Source organism: Plectrocnemia conspersa, unplaced genomic scaffold, assembly GCF_051122295.1.
Source record: "Plectrocnemia conspersa isolate PC_06_02 unplaced genomic scaffold, ASM5112229v1 ptg000009l, whole genome shotgun sequence".
Classification (NCBI taxonomy): domain Eukaryota; kingdom Metazoa; phylum Arthropoda; class Insecta; order Trichoptera; family Polycentropodidae; genus Plectrocnemia; species Plectrocnemia conspersa.
Window position 1 is genome coordinate 21,961,607 of NW_028277173.1, and position 21,997 is coordinate 21,983,603.

Here is a 21,997-nt window from a genome sequence, read left to right on the forward strand (position 1 = left end):
TGAAATTTAAAAAATGGGATTGCGAAACTAACCTAACCGGCGAACGATTGATGATGGTCGATTTATATAAAGTTAAAAAATATGGAACAGTGTACCTAGCTAATCAATGACCCATATATATGAAGTTTAGTCATTTAATAGCGAACTTAATCTATGTAGGATCGCCGTCGGTGTTCTCTTCTCAAAAATGTTAATTTTTCAAGAGCCCGACTTCACGGCTTCCCCCCTCTTGAATTCGCATCATATAGAAATAATATATGCATGTTTTTATTGCTTTACAGCGAATCGCTTAGGTCAGCGCGGCAAATAATATCAAATTATATTCGTTTACAATATTGTTTAGTATCACGGCGCCCCAGGCGATCGCCTGTACTGCCTGCAGAGGGGTGGGCAGTACGGACAGTCGCCTGGGACGCTAACTCTGAAGGAGACGCAAACTCCAAAGAGGATGTGTCTGCATTTATCGATGGGCAAAGCGGCAACAATAACGAAAAATAATGGATAGTGAATATGTTAATAATATATGAGAGATCAAAGTGTTGCTCTCCGGCGCCGTCACGTCAGTGTTACCAGAGAGCCGCTTAGTTTATTTGGCCATGGTCAATAAATAAATAAGCCCTCTACAATATGCGACGGAAAATTATTTTTCAAAACCCATTTGTCTAAAATACATATTGAAGAATTAATAAAAAACAAAAGATTTGAAATAGCAGGAAAAATATATACATTTATAGTTGATATTGTTCAATATACACTTAATTTTGCTTAATTAAATTAAATTAAATTTGCTTAATAAAAATTTCAATGGTCACTAAAAAATGTCTAAATCCTTGTTTATAATTGTCAGTTCAGCTGTCACCTAGTGTTTAGGTTATGTGAAATGGAGACGTGGGAACTGGATGCTGCGCTGGACAGCGTGGTGTTTTGTGAGGATCTCGCTTTAAAAGAGGCTAAAGAAAGAGGCCGAGACGCCGCTGATGGTGCACAGACTCAAGAATCCCTAGATTTGTCATCGTTTCATCTCGCTCATCACCGAGCTGTCGCTCTCGGTCACAGCATTGGTTAGTTTTTCACAAGTATTTCCCATCTCTCTTCCCTGATACTTATCACGCATGTTCCCGTTGCAGGTTTTTATCTGGGTACGACTGTATACCATTTAACGTTGTTGAAACACAAACCCGAACTCTACAACGAGAAGATCGTCAAACAGTTGCAGCGAATTAAAGATCTTTGCGAGAACTTTCCGCGGACTAATGTCGAGCTCGACACGGATAAATTAATGACTGATATACACTTGCAATATAAAAAGCTTTGTTCATTGCTCAAAATCGATTCGCACCACGTTGGTGCAAATAATTACACTTTTTGAACGTTATGGAGAGAATATTAACTTTAAGTCGTAAGATTGACTCGATCGTAGAATATTTGACTCCACTATTGCCATTTGCGAACTCTCACATGGTTGAGTATATTACTAAAGATCAATGGAATACATTCATTCCTGCTCAAATAATAAAGGAGGTAGAACAGAATGGATATGAAAAGACAATAGAAGCATTTTGGCAAATTAACCGTGATATTGCAAAAGGAAGCGAGAATCAATCGTCGACAAATGATAAATCTTTGTTTGAGCATTTCAGTAAATTTATCATAGACGCTAATACTCACCGAATAAAAAACGACGATGCATGTTTTACTTTAGATACTTTTAAAGAGAAGTTTAATTCGAAAGGAGTAGTTTTTCAAGATTCGCTGAAAATTTTTGAATTCATGTCGGATAAAAAAAGTCATGAGGTAACCGAGTTCGTTAATTTACCACTATTATTGATGTATATTATTCATATTCTTTTATTGTAGGTTGAAGTATTATCTGGCGTTTTAGCAAGTTTACACAAATGGTCAGATGCAACGCACATAGTAGATTTAGGAGGAGGAAAGGGATACTTATCTTCGATGTTAACGACACTTTTTAAAATTCCAGTGTTAAATATTGATTATTCTAAGATTAACGCCAAAGGTGCAGCTGATCGCAATAAAAAATTAGACGTAATTTTAACGTAATAGTGTTTAAAAACATCCGAAACCACTTAAACAAATTTACCTTATAATTTTAGCGATATTGGCCAGCAATACTGAAAAAAGCTCACGATTTAAAACTCAACGAATCAATATCAAAACAAGACGATAATAATGATGCTTATAAATCGCACGATTTTGAAAATTCTGATAAAATTGGTCATTTATATCGACACGTCGTTAAATATGTAACATCGGATACTGATTTGATTGGACTGATTGATGAAAGTTTCAACATTGAAAATAAATTAAATAACACTAAATTATCTCTTACTGGTAAATATATAATGTATCGTTTAACTTATCGGTGTTAATTAAATATTTCATTTAATGAATATTTTTTAGGTTTGCACACTTGCGGTTCATTAGGTTCGACCGTACTAAAATTATTCATAAAAAATTCTGATGCATCAGTGCTCTGCGTCATTCCGTGCTGTTACAATTTGATGACGGAATGTAAAGAGGAGAATACTTTATACGAAATGCCAGAACATACTCAAAACGATACACAGTCTGACTTTCCCATGTCCAGTTACTTAAAAGGTATATTTTCAGCTGATTGCACTAGGGCTGTTTCAAATTCACAATCAGATATTGAGGTTAATATTTGGTTCCCAAAAAAATATGTATCTATATCTTATTTTACAGTAAAAAAACATTTTTACCCAAGAGTAATTTATAAATAGCAATTAAAACTATTTTAATCATCCCTTAACAATCTGGACTTTTCATAGTAATTAAGTTAAACAACACGGTACAAAATGGACAATTATTATAAATAAATTAAAATTATATAAACTATATATACTATGATATGGATGGGGCATTTTGCACCTACTACTGTAAGCATGAAACATCCATTTGCTGTTCAAATCCAAACCTAACCTAATGAAAGTACTAAAACTAATTATAGTTTTTGAATTTCCATTAAATTAATTTGTTTAAGGCTAAGTTTGGGTTTGAACAGTAGGTGCAAATAGCCAATAATTTGTACCTACAGTAGGTGTAAAAAGCCACATCCATAAAATATATACAAGTTTTTTTTTGCATTTTGATAACTCTTTTGTAAAATGACTATAAAGTTATTTATATTGATTTAAAAATATGAAGAAGCATATTTTTCGTCAATATTTATCCTTCGCATATGTATTGTATATTTTGTAATAAATTTATGCTACTGTTATTTTTATACAATTTAAACCTTTTGAGTAGTGAATTAATTTATACATATTTGTTAGTATACACCTGGGAGTGAGTTAATTTTACTTAGTTTTCCATTATTAGTTCTGTTGTTATTTATTTATTATTATTATATCAACGTTTTATTGCGTTGATTTATTTTACTATTTTTTTTGTATTAGTATGCTTTAATAATTTATTTTAACACTTTTCTATTATAAAATTTCGTTAATTTATTTTACATCCATTATTTGACTTTTGTGTTATTTTTTTATATCAATTTAGAGGCTCTCAATATTGTTTGATGTTATATGTATGGTTAGATGTGTCCACAAACCACAAGTGGTCTGTGGACACATCTAAGGAAAGGAAACTTCTCTTTTGAAAACTTTTCAAACAACCCTAATATGCTTTTATTTGACTAAGGATTGATAAAATGTATTAAATTTGATATAGGATTTTGCATTGGACGAAACGCTCGCATGATGGCTGCACAAGCTTTAGAAAGAGTGATCGGATTCAAAGATTTACCGTCAAAATCGTTGTTTTATCGTGCCCTTCTTCAAGTATGTATTATTTTTATAATATATGTATTTTTAAATAAATATAATTTTAATAGGTTTCAAATAACAATACAGGTATTACTCGCTGGTAAGATAGATACAGAGGGGAGTTTGAGAAAGTTGGGCGTGAAATGCACCAGTTTTGCAGATTATGTCAAAAACGCTGCCAAAAAGCGCAATTTTGATTGCAACCTTATGAACTTTGACGAAAAACACCTCAACGATTTAGAGACATCTCATAAACACCATAACGATCGCATGATCATTTTTTATCTCCTACGAATGTGCTTGGGACCTGTGGTCGAAAGTCTGATATTATTGGATAAGTTGATGTATCTTCATGAGAACGGATTCAACGGTGAATTGGGAGAAGCTTACCTTGTTCGAATGTTTGATCCTGTTTTGTCCCCTAGATGTCATTCGTTAATTGCGTACAGGAAACGGAATTAAAATGTACATATAAGATAATACAAAATACGTATTATTTGTACTGACTGTATAGCGGTATTAATTTTAGTATAAAAATAATTATGTGAGAATTTTTTATAAGTGTAAATAATATGTAAACTAGAATGAAAATAAAATAAAATATTTCATGAATATATTTATTTATTATTTGCATAGTTATATTAAATATAAAATCATAATAACAAAATACATACATATATGTGTATTTTAAAACTTAATTTATTGTTAAAGAATCAATTTAAAAAACATCAAGATGAAATACATTATAATTAAATTATTGTACATACGATCTTAATTTTTTATATATTGTATAAAATATATATACAAGTATTTGGTAAGAGATTAGAATATTTTTTCACGAAAATAAACAGATTTGACAATGTAAAATAACGATTAGTGTATTCATTAGTAAAAATTTTTGATAAAACAAAATTTAGTTTAACTTATTCATCGACAATAGAAAATTAATCGATAGAAAGTAATGCCATTATGTATGTAATTAGCAGAGTGATAATTCTAGAAGCTCTTATATATATTTTTTAATAATATATTTGTATTTTAACTTGGAAACCGCTGTAAGTAATATATCAGGTTATTCCATAAATCTGCGTTTTTTAATGTCATAAGCCAAAAAAATAAAACGCGATACTTTCAATAAATTATATGTTTCAGGCAGGTATTTTTATGGCCAGAGTCATTTGTAAACAAACTAGCTGAGCACACTATGTGTGTTCTAATTGTATGCCTATAATCTAATAATTCATAATGAATTACGTCCTTCATATCCTACCAAATGCATAACATTATCTTCTTGGGGTCCACAAAATGGGGGTTGATTTGTGTCCAACTACTGCTTTTTATGTCGCATGTTAACATAAAGGATCCACTTCTCACATCCAGTAACAACATGACTAAAAATAAATCTTTCTGTTCTAAAATCATAAATGATTGGCATATTGAGATACGCTGCGAGAGGCTTTCCTCAGACAATTTATAAAGTAACCATATTCGACATGTCGAGCTTCTGTGCTGACTTCCGTATCGTTAATCTCGAATCTGCTTGGATGGCAACCCTAATATCCTCACTAACAACCCACAAGAGCTACCTATTCTTACGTGGAAATTCCAGTATTGTTTTGCACCACATTTGACACTTTCTAAATTTATTAACATCCCTACCCTACATATGTTTTTAACTGCTATTATTACATTATGACTGAGTTAAAACTCATAAAGTATAATATAGCTAAACTGAGATTTTTTATCTCCACTTCCATTATTAATTTATGTTTGAAAATACCGAAACAAAAAATATCTTGTTACTAAAAAGCATCATCGATACGACTACTGTTAACGAACACTGAAAGAACGTTAAAATTATACTTGAACAGCCTGATTTTTTATACAATATTACACTATGGAAAGTGATAAATAACGTACCATGATGAGGAAAATAGTGCACATACAGGTGTGATTATAGCAGTCTTTGGTTAAGACCTAAAAATCTAGGTCTTAAATATTTAATATTTATCTTAAATATTTAATATTTTGTTTAAATATTTACTAGTACCGTAACAAAATGTATAAAATACATTAATTAAAGTTCAAGTGATAATAAATTTATACTAAAGCTTATATTATATATTGTATATAAAGGATTTATATAAGCAACTATGTCGTAATTTCAGGGCCGGCCCAAGATGCAAGCTGTACAGGCGGTCGCTTGGGGCGCCATTTAATTATATTTAGCACGGTGTCGATGAACCTCAAAATTTTTCGAAAAGACCGATTTTTTAGCTCTCATGAATTCGTCCTCAAAAAAAATTTTCAAAATGTTTTCTAAATATTCTCAGGCTGGCCCTGCATATTTTTAAACTTACAAAATAATGTTTTGTATAATTATATAGCTACTAATTTTCGAAAATATTAAAACTGAAATATAGTGAACGGACAAGACCACAACTGTTATATTGACATTCCTTACGGGATTGATTTGTGTATTTGCGACATACAAACGGTGCATCGCACTTTTGACAACGGTATGTTTCTAAATTATATTGAAATAAATCTCCAATCGCCAAAACGATTGCATCAGTTCCTATGACACCGCCGATAGCACCGCAAGCTCCGCCAATCAAACCACCCGCAATAGTGCCAATTACTGGGAATATTAACGTCCCTACGGCTGCTCCGACTGCTGAACCTGTAATTAAAATATGTTTTGAATATCCATCAATATGATGAAAATATAAAAAAAATATACCTCCTAAACTGCCACCCCAAGCGCCAACAGTAGATGCTACTGCAGTTGTAGTGTTCCTTGTAGTTCCATATTGATAGTCATTGTATGCATTTTGACTTATTATTGCAGTTTCGACGCCCACTGCAGTAACAGCCATAGTTGTATCTATTATTTTTAACCCTTTTCCCACAATCCTTGCACCCTTAAAAAAATATTCTTTTAAGATAAACTTCACAAGTAGTTTAAACGTGGTCACAGAAAGGTCGCTGCATTTGCAACATGCTTTATTAATAGTGAAGGTATGAAACCAATTGAAATTCATTGACGAATGAAAGTTCAGTATAGTGATGCACGCTTGTTGTTCAGGAAGTGTACGAGTGGACAAAGTTCCAAAATCATTATGTGGGTTGTACATTATAGGCGGGGTTTGATACCTAGTAGGGATATTATTTTAAATAATACTTTTACTCATTTGTCCAAGCTTCGGCCACTTAGTCACACCAGGACTCAGCGGAAAATGTTCGACTTAGAACAGCACTACTTAAAGAGCAATTAGAGTATCAGACCAATGCCACAAGTCAACCAGCAGAGGTCAGAGACAAGAAAACATGCGCATGGAGAGATATAGAAAGGTACCAATGAGTACGTCTTTCTATCACTTCTATACCATCATTACTGCAAGGCTATATTGATTTTGACTGCCTGCTACAACACCTTGCAACTAAGATTATTCCACATCCAATACTGTATAATACTACCAGATACTGACACTTGAATTTTATACTAGATATTGTTATAATTTATATTTGAGTAAGAAAACAGTAGATTGAGCACCCGGCATCTAGTTTCTTGATATATTAAATGAAATGTCTTTTAAATATACATTAACGTTAGAATTACAAATGACGCTTTAGTACTGAGGCATAGAGCTAGAGGAGGGCAATTTACCCGTAATTTTATATTTTTTAGTATCTCATGTCCCGAGACCTTATTATTGATGTTTACAATATATAGAAAGTAACAGAACTATTTTGATTTGTAATTCTGCATTTTAATTCATTAAAATTTATATTGATATTTGATCCATGTATTTGGAAAATGTGAAATAAACGGAATATTTATTTACTTTTCTGCTTAAGTGCATTAGGGAAACTCAAATATGTAATTGCAATCAATTTGTATAATAATTATATTATACTCACTTCCAAAGTTGTCGATGATATTTGTATATGAGGATCAGGAACGCCAGAAAACTTTGGGTTAACATTAATGTGATTGAAAGACACGTTGGCATGTGGACGATCGACACGAATCATCGATCCATTCCAAACGGTACCTTTGCTTTTATCAACTAAATTGACAGCAGTGGTTTTTCTGGCATCAATTAATAGTCTGTAATTTTTCGTCGCATATTGTAAGCCAACGTTTGCATAATGCGCCAGACCTCCAGTAGAAACGGTGCAGTTTTTGTTTTCAGGTGCATTTGCCATGTTTTCTGAATAATATAAACGAATGTTATTGATTAAGCTATAAACGATATTAACTTGTGACTAAATATTACTAAATGATTAATCACAGTGAATTATCAACCTATTATAAATTATTATAAACCGTACCTGTGGTTTTGTCAACTAAATTGTCAGCAGTGGCTTTATTCGCTCAGTTATCAGTCCATAAGCGTTCGTTGCATGCTGTACACCAACTTTAGCATAATGTGACAGATTTGCAGTAGTACAGTATTTTTCTTTTTCTGGTATATCCTCTATATTTTCTGAATTAAAAAAAAATCGAATGGTAACAACACAATGGTGCTTAGTTGGCGTGCAAGCCATGCTGGCGGCCGCTTTTAGCGGCAGTTAAAAATAATTTTCATTTCACAATATTGAATATAATGTTAAAATTGCTTGTTTAAATATTTGTTTAATTGTAGATATATTTTTTCAATCTTGAAAAAACTTAAAAGATTAAAAGAAACATTCTCAGCTTTATTCAGCTTAAAATTAATTACAAATATAAAGTAAATAAATGGATGAATCAAAAAACGTAGATGAAGATTTGAAAACAATTAATTTAGAACGAAAATGACTTCAATTATCCAAAACGCATTAAATAATAAAAACTGAATTTTTCCCCATTATATTAAATGTATTATACATACTTCGAATTTTGACATTTTAGCAAATAAAATACACTCTTTATATTGAGTATTAAAAAATATATTACATATGAAAAATTGTATTTTAAATATTAATAGCTTTATTTATAGAAAATCAGTTTTTAGAAAGAACGTTTGATCTTACAAACTCACGGGATGTGGAGAATATTCTGATTTCGGTTTAAGTGAATCAGATGTGGAAATTGTGTGTACTCCAAATTCAAATAAGAATAGGTACATAATCAGACAATAGATTGAAGCAATATTGATAAGATAAACAAAATGAAACTTATAATCTATTGTATATATATATATATATACAGGCGATATTGAAACAAAACTAACGACGGAGTTTTGATAAGCCGTATAACTAAAGTGACCAGATTTGCTAGGTCGGAATGCGGGATGCATGAAAAAAGGTCATCTCTTGCATCAGTTATGTCAGACAGAACTGAATGATGCAACATCGCATCATACAACCAGACCACCTGACCGCCGCGGTCAGATATCGCTTCCCGCCGCGACAGACCGCTCTCTGTGTGGCCGAGCCTTTAGGGATGGTGCGAGAGCTATGGTATACCAAATGATAATATTGTTGATATTGTCGTAGTAATTATTACCAAGTACATAATATCAAATCAGACTAGCAAAATAACATGCATTCAATGTCTACAATGCTTAGTTTAGTATGATTACATGAGAGCCACTTTATTTGTCAATTCGTCACTTGACAGCGCGACACATATTTACACGCGTCTGCGCAACAATATAGATCTGTTCGGAAACTTACTCCGATGTATATAAGCTAATATGTGATCAAATTATTAAAGATAGGCATTTATGAAATTAATTCAGTACTTAAAGGGTTAGAACAATATTATTTTTTTAAAACTCCCGTAAACATCGGTCACAAAAAATGCAAGTTGTCGAAAATATATAGTATATCATATTTTTTAATACTTCCATATTTTTTTAAACTATTACGGGGGGCAATATAGATTTGTTATGGCCAAAACTGGTCGGCGCTGAAGTAGCATTGTTGTGACGGTTTTTTCTCTCTACCGGCAAGCTTGTAAGGGTTCGGACGCGTGCCGTCGCGCGTCCGTCCCATTTTGTAATGTAAGCACTGTAACCGTCAATAAATATACTACTGCAGCGGCTCAATCTGTGTCTAATTGCCACCCGCCATCATCACCGTCCCTAAACTATAATTCTTAAAAGTTTTTTTGTTTTTTATGAAACTATTATACATGAACTTTTAAGCATAGATGCAACGAAATTTAATCAAAATATAATATTAAATATTCTCTTTAAATTTAAATCATTAACTTGCTCATTATTAGTATAAAAATATAAATTATCAACGATAAAATGCTACAAAGTATTTGACAACGGGAGGTGACGGGTGGCAATTAGACACAGATTAAGCCGCTGCAGTAGTATTTTATTAAGACTAATATAATTATTTACACGTTATTACAATGAGTGGACGGTGCGCGAGGCACGCACCGGCTTGCGGGTCCGTCAGAGCCGCCAAGAGAAAATGTGTCCGTCACGCAAGTGTTACCAGAATGCCACAATAAAACCTAAATATAAATATATATAAATGGGCTTCCTACAAATAAATTACTATAAATTCATTTTACACATAATAAAAATAATTTAATGTTTTTACTATTTCACTTTTTTGTAGTGTCTTGAGATTTATTAAATGAACATTTATATTCTATATGAATATACATTCTAATTTCATAAGAATAAACTTAAAATCGTTAAAAATCACTTATACACCTTTCAAATAGTTTAAAAATGCAATATTTTTATTTTTAACCAGTTTTAGAATATAAATACACAAAATTACAATAAATATTCTAGCTGGAACTGAACGGAAAACTGGAAAAATAGTTATTTTTGTCGGAACGAAAGCCAGAGCCGAACCGAAAAGAATATCGGTTTATTTCGGTTCGGTCCATGTTCAAGCACGCAGTCACAAAAAATGCAAGCTGTGCAATATTTGAAACATATTTGGAACAAATTATAATTTTTAAAGAAATCAATTTCAATCACAATTGAATAAGCACAATAATCCAAAGAAATATCTGATGAAAAGGTAAGCGATTTAATAGATTTCTTGAGAAGTAAAGAATTGGCAATAGAGACACATAAATTTCCTATTTATATAGATGTGCACATTGTATGTCCAAATGTTAGACAAAAAACCATATTTTAGAATTTTGGGAGAAAAATAAAAATCCATATCCTTATTTATACTAAATTACGATGGTAGTTTTACCACCTGCAACACAAGTATTGAAAAAGCGTTCTCTGATTTAGAGTTTCTTTTGCGAGAGAGTCAAAATAATTTAAATGAAAATAAATTAGAAGATAAGAAATAAAAATAATTACTTTTTTATAATAATACTGATTTAGGGACGGTGATGGTGACGGGTGGCAATTAGACACAGATTGAACCGCTGCAGTAATATTTTATTGATGATACTTGTTTACATTACAAAAAAGGGCGCGCGCGCGACGGCACGCGTCTGAACCCTTGCAAGCTTGCCGGTAGAGAGAAAGTTGTCACGCCAGTGCAACTCAAGTGCCGACCAGTTTTGGCCATAACAAATTTAAATTGGCCCCCATACTGAAGAATAAAAATGCCTAGTAATAGTGAAAAATATTTGTTTATATCTTTTCTCAGTTTACCTTTCACGCGCAACGAGTTAATAATAAGTAGATAGGGGAAGAGCAACAACTGAGGTTTTGCCCAGGGAGTGCAATAACCTAAGATCGGCCCTGTGTATTTGTGTAATTTTATGTTAATATTTATATTTCACATAAATAAATTTAAATTTATATACAACCATTTCTTGTTTGGTTTGCAGTCCTACTTATTTAAATATTCTGTGTGGGCAACATTTTTGTTTTGACAGTTGTAGGTTAAGGTTGTATTTGCTATTTGTGTGACATCTGTTTGTTGCATAAAACGTAAAGAGGATTTATTAATGTTTTTTATACAAAAAACTATTATTTTAGTGTATATTTAAATATATGTTATTTCAAAATAGATGGCATGGAAATGGCTAAAGATCTTGAGACCACAAGTACAGCAAAGAAAATATCAACGTATAGACAGAACAATAGTGACGAAAGAGAAGCTTAGTATGATTTATGCGTTTTGTGCATTTGGATCAATAATTTCTGTCAACATTGCAATTTGGATGGGCAAAAATGACTGGGCCGATTACTATGGATTGAAATCCGAAGAAGAAAAATCAACACGCTCAGGTTATATTTTATAAAGTAAAAACTAGATCATTAGGTAAATCGTATTTCTACTTCCTTTTTATTTTTCTAGGACAAATGTGGGCCAAGTCACTCGGTATTCAACATGCTAAAGTGATTACAATAAAAGGTTTTACAAAGGTAGACGAGTATGAAGTAAAAGGAAGCCCAGTTCCAGAAACTTTCGAACAATGACCGAACCTGAACCTTTCTCTTCAAAATGTTTTTGTGCAAACTAAAATAAATAGTGTTTAGATTTATTTTACTTTTATTTCAATTAAATTATTCATACACAAAAATAAATGTATACAAAGCTACATATATCAAAATAGTTTATTTTATTTACATAATGAAATTGCAGTACATGAGTATTATTTAACATATTTTTTGTGAAAGGTATCGTTTTGTACAATAAAAGTTTAAAAATCGTTCCAAAAATATGATATATATATATATACATTATACAAAAGTATATTTTCCCTTTAAATATCACAGATATTTTAAATATAATTTATATTACTTTTAATACTTTCAATGCATAGATAAAACTCTAAATATACATAACTCGTTTGGCACATCAAGATCAAAATTGCACATAGAAGTCTTATAAGTTCTGTAGCTATATAGAATACAATCGCTGAGCAAAAATAAAGATGGCGAAAAAAATGCATCATTGCTTTTTAAATTGATCATTATCATCAGTTTTGAGACGAGAAACAATACCTCTCCTTCTTCTCTCCATTTCTTGTAGCAACGCTGATCTGAAAATAACATTAATTAATCATACACAATAGAGTTGCAAAATAAATATAACACAATCATTAAGTTTTGCAAAATCATTATCAACTCTGAGACTAAATATTGTGTTTTTATCTATGATTATATTTTATCTTTTAAGAGTTGCAGAAACAATGATAAATTAAAATCTCACGTGAATTATAGAGTTAGATAGAATGATGTATAAATTTCAGATTGCTCTCTTTTTATTTCTTCTACAAGTTGATGTATTGTTCTGTCATGTTTTGACTCTTAGGCCCTCCACACACGGAGCAACTGTTTGGCAACTCGAGTTGCAAATTCGTTGCATTCTAGTCACATACACAACCAGTTTGCAATCAAATTAAAACCTCACACCGCACACGAGCGCAGCTGATTCTGGATTATTTTGAGCAAAGTTCTCTATAAGTTTGTAGTCACAAAGCTGTTTTTCGCAAAATGTCAAGTAGTAGTTCAGATGAAGAATACTTAATTGGCTATTAGAGCAGGGAATATTGGTGTCATCCCTATATACAGAGAAATATCAAGTCAAATGTGTTTGTAACAGCAGAACAACTGAATCAAACAGACAAAAAGTTTATAGCATTCGACAATCGACAATCTATGACTTGGCCGCTTCACTCATTTCTTGAACTTTTTGTGAAGACACGTGCAACCATGCAACGCAACTGTTTTGTGACTAGGAAAAAAGATCGCATGCAACCAGTTGTTGCTGACTGATTTGAAATCGGTTTGGTTTTAGTCGCTCGTGTGCGGACACACACTCCCGTACGCAGGCGTGGTCACTAAATAGTTGCATGCGCAACTGGTTTCCCATCAAGTTGCAAAACAGTTGCTCCGTGTGCGGAGGGCCTTAGGAAGGTAATCAAGTATCACTATTTTCTTTGCATTTCAAAAAACATGAGCCATTATTTTGCCAATAGACGGCATCACCGGTACCGCTATTCTTCCAATGTTTAAACTGATAGATAGTAACATATCTTTCCATAAAAAATCAGGTTCTACTTTATAACGGAGCAAGACATTCTAGATTCTCGTTCATAGGATATGTTCACAGTCTCTACTGTTTATATATAAATACTATACAGCAATAAATTTAACGATTCTTTACTTAAGACGAAACAATTGTATTGGAATTGGGGCAGTTTTTAACAGTGACACTATTGCTGTAATTAACTAAGCATAAAATGAATAAAAAAATATTTTTACCTATATTGTTCATATTTCATCACAATTAACTGCAACTCTTGTTTGTACAATCTTGTCAACATTGCTGAATAACAATCTAGTTCGTTTAATCTGAACATTCCCCATACTAGTTTATGGTCGATTTCTTGGGAAGCTGTGAATAAAACATTGTTTTAATTCTTATAAAAAATAATAATTACTATAATGATTACCTTTTGAATAGACAATAAGCCAGGGTGGTATTTCTTCTAATAAATAAGGAGGAACGAGAGCACCCGATAATGGTCCAAATAGATAACAACCTCCGACAAGACACGGATGAGCCAACGACGCCTGTCTCGTCATTTCGCTGAAAAGAATTAATAGAAAAACAATAAAAATTATAATTGATATTTTAAAACGTTGCACTTACTTGAAATAATATATTCCTTGATGAGGGCTGTGAACTCTTTGCCAACCAGATGGAACAGATTCTAAGGGATGAGTCCAGTGAGTCGTTTGCGTGTTGTGATCTACGTAGTACTTTCTACCGCGCAACGTAAAATCGGCGGACCACCCAGGAGGCAAAGGAAGTTCTACATCGTCTAAATCATCTAAAATTATAAATAAAATATAAACATAACAATATCTATAATATAATTATCAGGATGCTCTTAAATATTATTTTTAATTCAGTCTAATACCAACGATTTATGACCCCCTAAACAAAGATAAAGTATGCGGAAAATTTTAAACATTTTAATTTTAACTAAATTATCGATAGTGAAAGTTGTTTTCCTTTTATGAGAAAATAATACGATTTTTTAGTGCGATTTGCATGACCACCCATTTGGCAAATTATTTTAATTTTAATTAATTTAGTTGGGTTTTTTATAGGAACATAGAATGGCTGTGTCGTAAGCGAATAAATCATTGATATCTTTTCTATAAGATTTAGTTTTATTTAATTTTGTAAATAGATAGGCGCTCATTAATAATTTACTTTAACACTTTTCTATTGTTAAATTTCGTTAATTTATTTTACGTACATTTTTTATATATTATTCGGCTTTTGTGGAATTTTTCAATATAAATTCGGAGGCTCACAATATGTTCTATAATATTAATATAAAATATTTTTTGTTACGTTCATTTATTTCGTACTCTTTAATTTATAGGTTAATTTAATAATTTTTCTATAAAAATCATTTGCGTTAGATCAAATTAAAAAGATATTAAATAAATATAATGTTTTTTATTTTATTGTTATAAATGTAAATATATAACAATCTGGGGTACCTTAAAACAAAAGATCGAACACGGTACATGTACAATGATACCGCTTAAAGGGTTAATCGTAGGGTGACCATATTTCCGAGGACTCAAAAAGGTACGTACCACAAAAATGAAAATCCCCCCACACTATACAAAAAAAGTGTTGCACATCCAAAATTTTTACAATTTTTCTCATGCAAAACCGTAAATCCATTCACTACGGTTGATATTTTTGTGTGTAATTTTGAAATTTGTTAATATATAGGGGGTGCCATATTTTAAAAAATATGGTTTAAAAATATTAAAAAAAAAGTACTGGCGATCTTCTTAATGAACCATCCACGGTAAAAGGGTTAATATTATCAAGGAAATATTTTTTTTCAGACTGTACAATTCTTGTGGACAGAAAAATGAATAAAACAAAGATAAAAAAAATCATGTTTATATAAATATATAATTATAATTTTTTTCTGTAACGAGTAAAATTAACAATAAATGAACTACAAATGTTCTCAAAAGATTTTCTCTGTTACTTTTAATTACAAAAATTATGTGCAAGCAATAATTTTGTTTTCTTCAATTTTCATTTCTTCTTTTACAAAGTTATATAATTTTTTCAGAACGTACATTTCTTTAAAAATGAAAAATGAAATAAGATAAAAATGAAATTTAATATTGTATTTTACATTTGTATAAGAATTATTATGACATAACACTGCAAGCAAATTTTTTTCTGAAGTATATTTTAACAAAAGTAAAAAACAATATCACAACTGAACTTCTGTCTCGAAACGAAATGATCATGTGTGCATTCGAAACAAAACAAGTTTTAAACATGTGTTTTCTATTTACAAATATTTCACAGGTGGGATCGTATTCTTTTATAACAATGAGTAAGACTAGAAGGGATTTTTGAGGCGCAAGTAGCTGAAGATGACACAATAAATGGCAGATAATTTTACGAAAATGACAGGAGGAACGCAAAGCACGAAAAAAACGGGACTGTCCTGGTCACCCTAGTTAAGCTAGAAACATATATTATATATACAATATTATACAAACTTTGATTGTTAGTCATTATTCCAGGGCTGTGTGTTGCATTGTGTATTAATTGTTCTCCATAAGTCATTCCTGGCGGTCCGCTGATAACGTTTGAATAAATAGGAACGGACGTTGTACTACCGCTGAATCCTAAAAATATATCTCAATATATAGTAAATTCATATAGAAGAGAGAATAAGTTTTCACATATTGAAATTTTACCCTGAATAGCCGAGTGGGTGAGAGGATGATTCGCTAGACTAGTTGAAGATGATGAAGGATGCATCTGCGAAGGGGAAGACGACGATATGTGATGCAGCGAAGACGTCGGCGTGATTTTAGCATGCGACTCGTTGCTATTTTCCCTAGACACGATCTCGTGCTGTTGCTGTATCACCTGTTGCTGATTTTGATATATCGGATCGTCGGGTTGTTGCTGATGAATTTGATGTCTCTGTCTGCTGTTTTGTCGGCTAAAGCTTCCGGTCTCGATGTCCGCGTAGCTAACAGCGTGCGATATCTGTGGATATGCAATTGAATTATCGGAGTATAAAATTAATTAAAAGCAATAATAATAATGAGCATACTGGAGCGCTAATCACTTCTGTGCTGTAATACGCTGTCGGTTGATTTGATGACGAGTCACCGCTTGCGGATAGACTAGCAAATCTTTAAAAAAAATCAAGGACATTATTGTATATTAAATAAATCTAAAAACAATGACAATTTCTTTGCGACACGCTCATATATTGCATGTTTAAGATACCAGCTGCAATTCTATTTTGATGACAAACCTTACAAGTTTAAATTAGGTAGTGAAACCCCCTTCCCGATGGAGGGGATTTCGGGTATAAAAGCTTATATTCTTTTGACTTATAGACTTTTGCAGCTGAGCATCATTCTACCCTCAATTTTCGGATTTGGCTAAGAGCCACATAGTCACCACATAGTCAGCAACCAAGAGTTATTAACTATAGATTTAAGGTGACACTATTCCACTATTATAAATGGAGGAAAATCATGTTGAAAAATAGATTGTCAAATATTTACCTGTGAGATAAATTTGGAACAGATTCACTAGGAGTGTATTTTCCTGCATGCCCTCCTAATCCTTGGCCTTTTCCAAATTTGTGTTCAGGCTGTAGAACATTTGCTATATTGTTATCCGGAATAGGCTGAGGCTGCTGCGAACGCGGCCTTCGATTTCTTTCAGTCGTCCACACGTTTATAACTACAATAGAATAAAATAATATTTTAGGTACAATTGTGCAATTGTAATTAAGCAAGGTTCGGTTAATATAATTGGACATTTGGATTAATTTGTGTAATAATAATACTCTTTAACGAAACATTCGCGATGTAAACAAAGGGTGGAAACTAACTGGGCATTTCTGGAGGGGTGTCTTTCTTAACATATTTGCCGACTACGCCCTCCTTGATCGCTTTCTGTCCTTTTCTCGAGATCATTTCGTAAAACTTGTAACTAAGCGCGCATTCATGCGGAAAACCGAGACGATAATAGCAAAGTGACGCAAACCACAACCCAACATTCAAAATGACGTTAGGTGGACGATTGCCAGTGTAAGAGTGTTGCCATAAAGGCTGACATTTTTCTTTCTTTTATACAGCAATTCAAGTCGAATAGTTCTAAATTCTAAACATATATAATTCTATAAGTTGTAAAATAGAATGCTCCCATATTTTGCCTAAACAGTTTATCGTTTTTGTGTACAACGCAACGTAAAAAAGTAGCATTTAAGTATATTGCCAAAAGAATGTGTGGTGTGATGGCAACACCGGGGGGAGGAAAAAGGCGACCGAGGGGAAGACGCGCAGGACTCGCTCTCTTAAACCGGACAGCGACCTAGGCGGACGGCAGCACAAGCTATCCGGGCAACATGGCAGAAGTGCGGATCTGCGACGTGGTGCGGCCATTCAACGGCGAGGGGGACGTTGTGGCGTGGTTCACGAAATTGGAGCGCGTTGTCAGACTTCGAGGAGATGCAAACATCGCGGCCATCGTGCCGCTGTTCCTGGAGGGACGCGCGAGCGTGATCGTCGACGCGCTCAGCGAAGCGGCGCAGCAGGACGTAGCGGCCATAAAAGCGGCGCTATTCAAAGTATTCGCGCCTGACGGGCGGAAGGCTTACTCCATGCTGATGGAGAAGAGGTGGAACGGCGAGCACCCGGAGCTGTTTCTAGAAGAGCTGCGGAAGCTCGCGACGGTCGCGTCCGTCAACACAGATGCATTCATGGCTCGCCATTTTGTGTATTGCCTGCCGGCCGAAGTGGCGAGCGCCGTCTGGACGCGAGACGCGAGCGGAGCGGCCGCCCCGTCGGAGCTGGCCGAATTCGCGAGGCCGCTCTTGGAGCAGTACGCGGAGCGGCGAGAGGTGCGAAGGGACGCCGAGCCCGGTGTGGAGGGCGCTAGCGTCGCGGCGGCGGGAGCCACGAACGTTAACGGCGCGAGGCGAGCGACGGGCAACGGCACCGGCACCGGCAAAGGCGCGGCGAGGGGAAGTCGCAACTCGCTGAACGACGCGCGCGGCAAAAAGTGCTTCCGATGCGGAGGCCCTCACTTGCTCCGAGACTGCACAGAGAAGCTGGAGTGCTGGACGTGCGGCGGCTCGGGCCACATGCAGCGCGAATGCCCGTCGGGAAAAGGGCCCGGGAGTTCCAGTGCGCCGGTGGGTCTCCCGAAGTAAACGTTGCGGCGCTACCGATCGTCCATGCGACGATTGACGGGCGGGCCGTTCGCGCGCTCATAGACTCAGGATGTGCTAAAACAATAGTTTCGCGCCGAACCCGGACCGAGATCGCTTCGAAAGCGAGTGCAGTGACAGTGGTCGCAGTGGACGGCTCGAGAGTGCGATGCGAGGGTACGGCGAACGTGAGATTGGCCATCGACGGTCATTCGACGACCATCGACTGCTTAGTGATGAACAATCTGCTGCCCGGCGTCGACATAATATGCGGCATGGACGTCATTAAACGGTTCGGCGGTGTGCATATCAACGGCGACCGCGTGAAATTTCTCGGCGAAGTATCGCTAGCGACGGTCGGAAGAGGTCGTCGAGTATGCGAGCGGAAGACGGACGTAGCCGCGACTTCCAGTTCACCGACTGTGACCATTAATGACAAGGACTTCTGCGCCTGGTTTGACGGCAAGTCGTGGACGACCAGATGGATCTGGAAAGATGGCCCTGCAGACCTCAAAAACGCGATCTCCCACTACGGCAGCGTCAGCCGAAACAATTTGAAAGACGAATTCAAAAAAGAGATCGACAAGTGGATCGACAAAGGCTGGCTCCGTCCGTGGTCGGCTCAAACCCGAGGAGTTCTGCCGTTGATGGCTGTGGCCCAGCCTAACAAGTCGAAAGTTCGGCCGGTACTCGACTACCGCGAACTCAACAAGTTCGTCGAGTGCAACTCCGGGATGGAAGCGCCCGCATGCGATGAAACAGTGCGCAAATGGAGAAGACTGAGAGGGCCCCTCAAGTTGATCGACCTCAAGGCGGCCTATCTCCAAGTAAGAGTGGACGAGAATCTTTGGCGTCACCAGCTGGTGCGGTACGAGGGGAAACCGTACTGCCTCACGAGACTCGGTTTCGGACTGAGCAGTGCGCCGAAGATAATGAACCGAATTGTGGAGCATGTCCTCTCACAGGACGCCGAGGTCCGACGGGGGACCGATAATTATATCGACGATATAATCGTGGACGAGAGCGTCGTGAAGGCGAGCAGAGTGGAGGCGTTATTGAAAGAGTTTGGCCTGGAGGCTAAACCGACAGAGGACCTGGAGGGCGGCCGAGTGTTGGGAATGGAGGTGAGACGGGAAGCGGACGGTTCCCTCCGCTTTAGACGGGGTAATTCCATCCCGACACTCGAAAATGGGTCCAAGTTGACGCGACGAGTGCTTTTCTCCATTTGCGGCAAGCTAGTGGGCCACTACCCGATCGGCAATTGGTTGAGGGTGGCCTGCAGCTTTGTAAAGCGTGCGTGCGAAGGCACATCTTGGGAAGATCCAGTCGGAAGGCGGGCGGAGAAGGTGATGCGCGAGATCCTGGCCAGGGTGCGCGCAGACGACCCAGTGCGAGGAAAGTGGAGTATCCTGCGAACGGAGCAGGGGAAAGTGTGGTGCGACGCGAGCTCCATCGCGTACGGCGTAGCGCTCGAGATTGACGGAGACGTGGTGGAGGACGCAGCATGGCTTAGAAAGCCTACGGACGTTGGACACATCAACGTCGCGGAACTGGACGCAGTTCTTAAAGGCGTAAACCTAGCTGTCAAATGGGGAGTTCGAAGACTGACCATCGTGACCGATTCGGCGACGGTCGTCAGTTGGTTGAACTCTGCGTGTGAGGCGGGCCCGAAGGCGAAAGTGTCCGGCGCCGCAGAGATGCTTGTCAGGAGACGACTGGGTGTTCTACGCGAGCTCTTCGACGAATATTGCATAAACGTCAAAATTGTGCAAGTTCCGTCGGAGAAGAATCGAGCGGACGCCCTTACCAGGGTAAAGAAGTCTTGGGTAGACCTGGTTAGGAGAGTTGAACCAGGTGAACCAGTTTGCGCCGCTACCGTTGAGGAGCTGCATCAAATGCACCATTTCGGGGTGGACCGCAGCCTTCATCTCGCGCGAATGGTAGTGCCCAGCGCCACGCGCGGCCAGATCGAGAACTGCGTACGTCAGTGTGACAGATGTCAGTTGATCGACCCGCACCCGACGACGCACGAGGAAGGTTCGTTGGAGGTCAAGCAGAAGTGGACGAGGCTAGCCGTGGATGTGACGCATTACGAAGGAGAGCGATATCTCACGATCGTCGACTGCGGCCCGAGCAGATTCGGAGTATGGAAGCCGTTACGCTCCGAAGCCGCATCTGAAATCGCGGCACAGCTGGAGCAGCTGTTCATTGAGAGGGGTCCACCTGAGGAGCTGCTTATGGACAACGGAACAGCCTTCAGATCTGACCGAGTGGCCGACATGTGCAACCGGTGGAACGTGCGAAGACGCTTCAGAGCCGCGTACCGACCGCAAGGAAACGGTATCGTCGAACGTCACCACCGCACGATAAAGAGAACGGCAGCCAGAACCAACATCTCCCCAGTTCAAGCGGTATTCTGGTACAACCTCGCACCAAAAGACCCGAAGGACATCACCTCGTCGCCGGCTAGAATGATATTCAACTACAAGTGGAGGCACCCGGCGACGACGACGGAAGGGAGCGACGCGGAAGAAGCGAGGTTCGAGGTTAACGAAGCTGTGCTCGTTAAACCAGCGCAGTCGTCGTGCACCAAACCTTGGACCGAGGGGCGCGTGACCGGGATTGTGTCGCGGAACAACGTCATCGTAGATGGCATTCCGCGACACGTCCTAGACTTGAGGAAGGCGCCAAGGGAGGACAGACCGCAGCTGACTACGATTAGCTTATTGCCTCAGCTGCCCTCGACCCCATCAGAACGGCCATCTACAGCAGCAGAAAACGCGACGACTCCCGCGCTCGACATTGAAGATTCCCGAGAAGAGGAGCAGAGCTCAACACCTCGACCAACACGGCAACGAAGACGTCCCGCCTACCTTCGGGAATTTATATGATGAGGGCATCAGGAGGGCGTGTGGTGTGATGGCAACACCGGGGGGAGGAAAAAGGCGACCGAGGGGAAGACGCGCAGGACTCGCTCTCTTAAACCGGACAGCGACCTAGGCGGACGGCAGCACAGAATGTTTTCATAATATGATGTGGGGGGAGGTAGTAATGTCGTAAATTTATT

The 21,997-nt window shown here is 36.9% G+C and overlaps 5 protein-coding genes across 6 annotated transcripts; 3 read left to right on the top strand and 2 right to left on the bottom strand.

Annotated features, from left to right (window-relative positions):
* Positions 1–823: 823 nt before the first annotated feature.
* LOC148232248 (uncharacterized) lies at positions 824–1,369 on the top strand. The gene is made up of 2 exons (XM_088191829.1): positions 824–1,061; positions 1,128–1,369. The coding sequence occupies exons 1-2, from the start codon at positions 881–883 to the stop codon at positions 1,367–1,369; spliced, it is 423 nt and encodes a 140-aa protein (XP_088047955.1). The 5' UTR covers positions 824–880.
* Positions 1,370–1,374: 5 nt separating this feature from the next.
* Positions 1,375–4,418, top strand: LOC148232249 (putative methyltransferase-like protein 25). Its single transcript, XM_088191828.1, has 6 exons — positions 1,375–1,794; positions 1,858–2,046; positions 2,115–2,352; positions 2,422–2,619; positions 3,712–3,821; positions 3,894–4,418. Exons 1-6 carry the CDS (start codon positions 1,375–1,377, stop codon positions 4,266–4,268), a joined length of 1,530 nt encoding a protein of 509 aa, XP_088047954.1. The 3' UTR covers positions 4,269–4,418.
* Positions 4,419–4,978: 560 nt separating this feature from the next.
* On the bottom strand, positions 4,979–9,483 carry LOC148232250 (uncharacterized protein C13G5.2-like). 2 transcript variants are annotated; one of them, XM_088193074.1, is made up of 5 exons: positions 9,380–9,483; positions 8,145–8,299; positions 7,731–8,023; positions 6,550–6,730; positions 4,979–6,489 (listed from the first exon to the last, which is right to left on the bottom strand). In XM_088193074.1, the coding sequence occupies exons 3-5, from the start codon at positions 8,016–8,018 to the stop codon at positions 6,197–6,199; spliced, it is 762 nt and encodes a 253-aa protein (XP_088049200.1). In that variant the 5' UTR covers positions 8,019–8,023; positions 8,145–8,299; positions 9,380–9,483; the 3' UTR covers positions 4,979–6,196. The 2 variants fall into 2 exon arrangements, with proteins under 2 accessions (XP_088049200.1, XP_088049199.1); XM_088193073.1 differs by having other exon boundaries at positions 9,304–9,452.
* A 2,741-nt stretch (positions 9,484–12,224) lies between these two features.
* sav (scaffold protein salvador) lies at positions 12,225–17,814 on the bottom strand. Its single transcript, XM_088191830.1, has 9 exons — positions 17,611–17,814; positions 17,279–17,459; positions 16,816–16,897; positions 16,451–16,748; positions 16,250–16,378; positions 14,346–14,526; positions 14,146–14,282; positions 13,955–14,087; positions 12,225–12,729 (listed from the first exon to the last, which is right to left on the bottom strand). Exons 1-9 carry the CDS (start codon positions 17,693–17,695, stop codon positions 12,639–12,641), a joined length of 1,317 nt encoding a protein of 438 aa, XP_088047956.1. The 5' UTR covers positions 17,696–17,814; the 3' UTR covers positions 12,225–12,638.
* A 1,391-nt stretch (positions 17,815–19,205) lies between these two features.
* Positions 19,206–21,821, top strand: LOC148232252 (uncharacterized). Its single transcript, XM_088191231.1, has one exon. It carries the CDS (start codon positions 19,206–19,208, stop codon positions 21,819–21,821), a length of 2,616 nt encoding a protein of 871 aa, XP_088047357.1.
* The last annotated feature ends 176 nt before the right edge of the window (positions 21,822–21,997 follow it).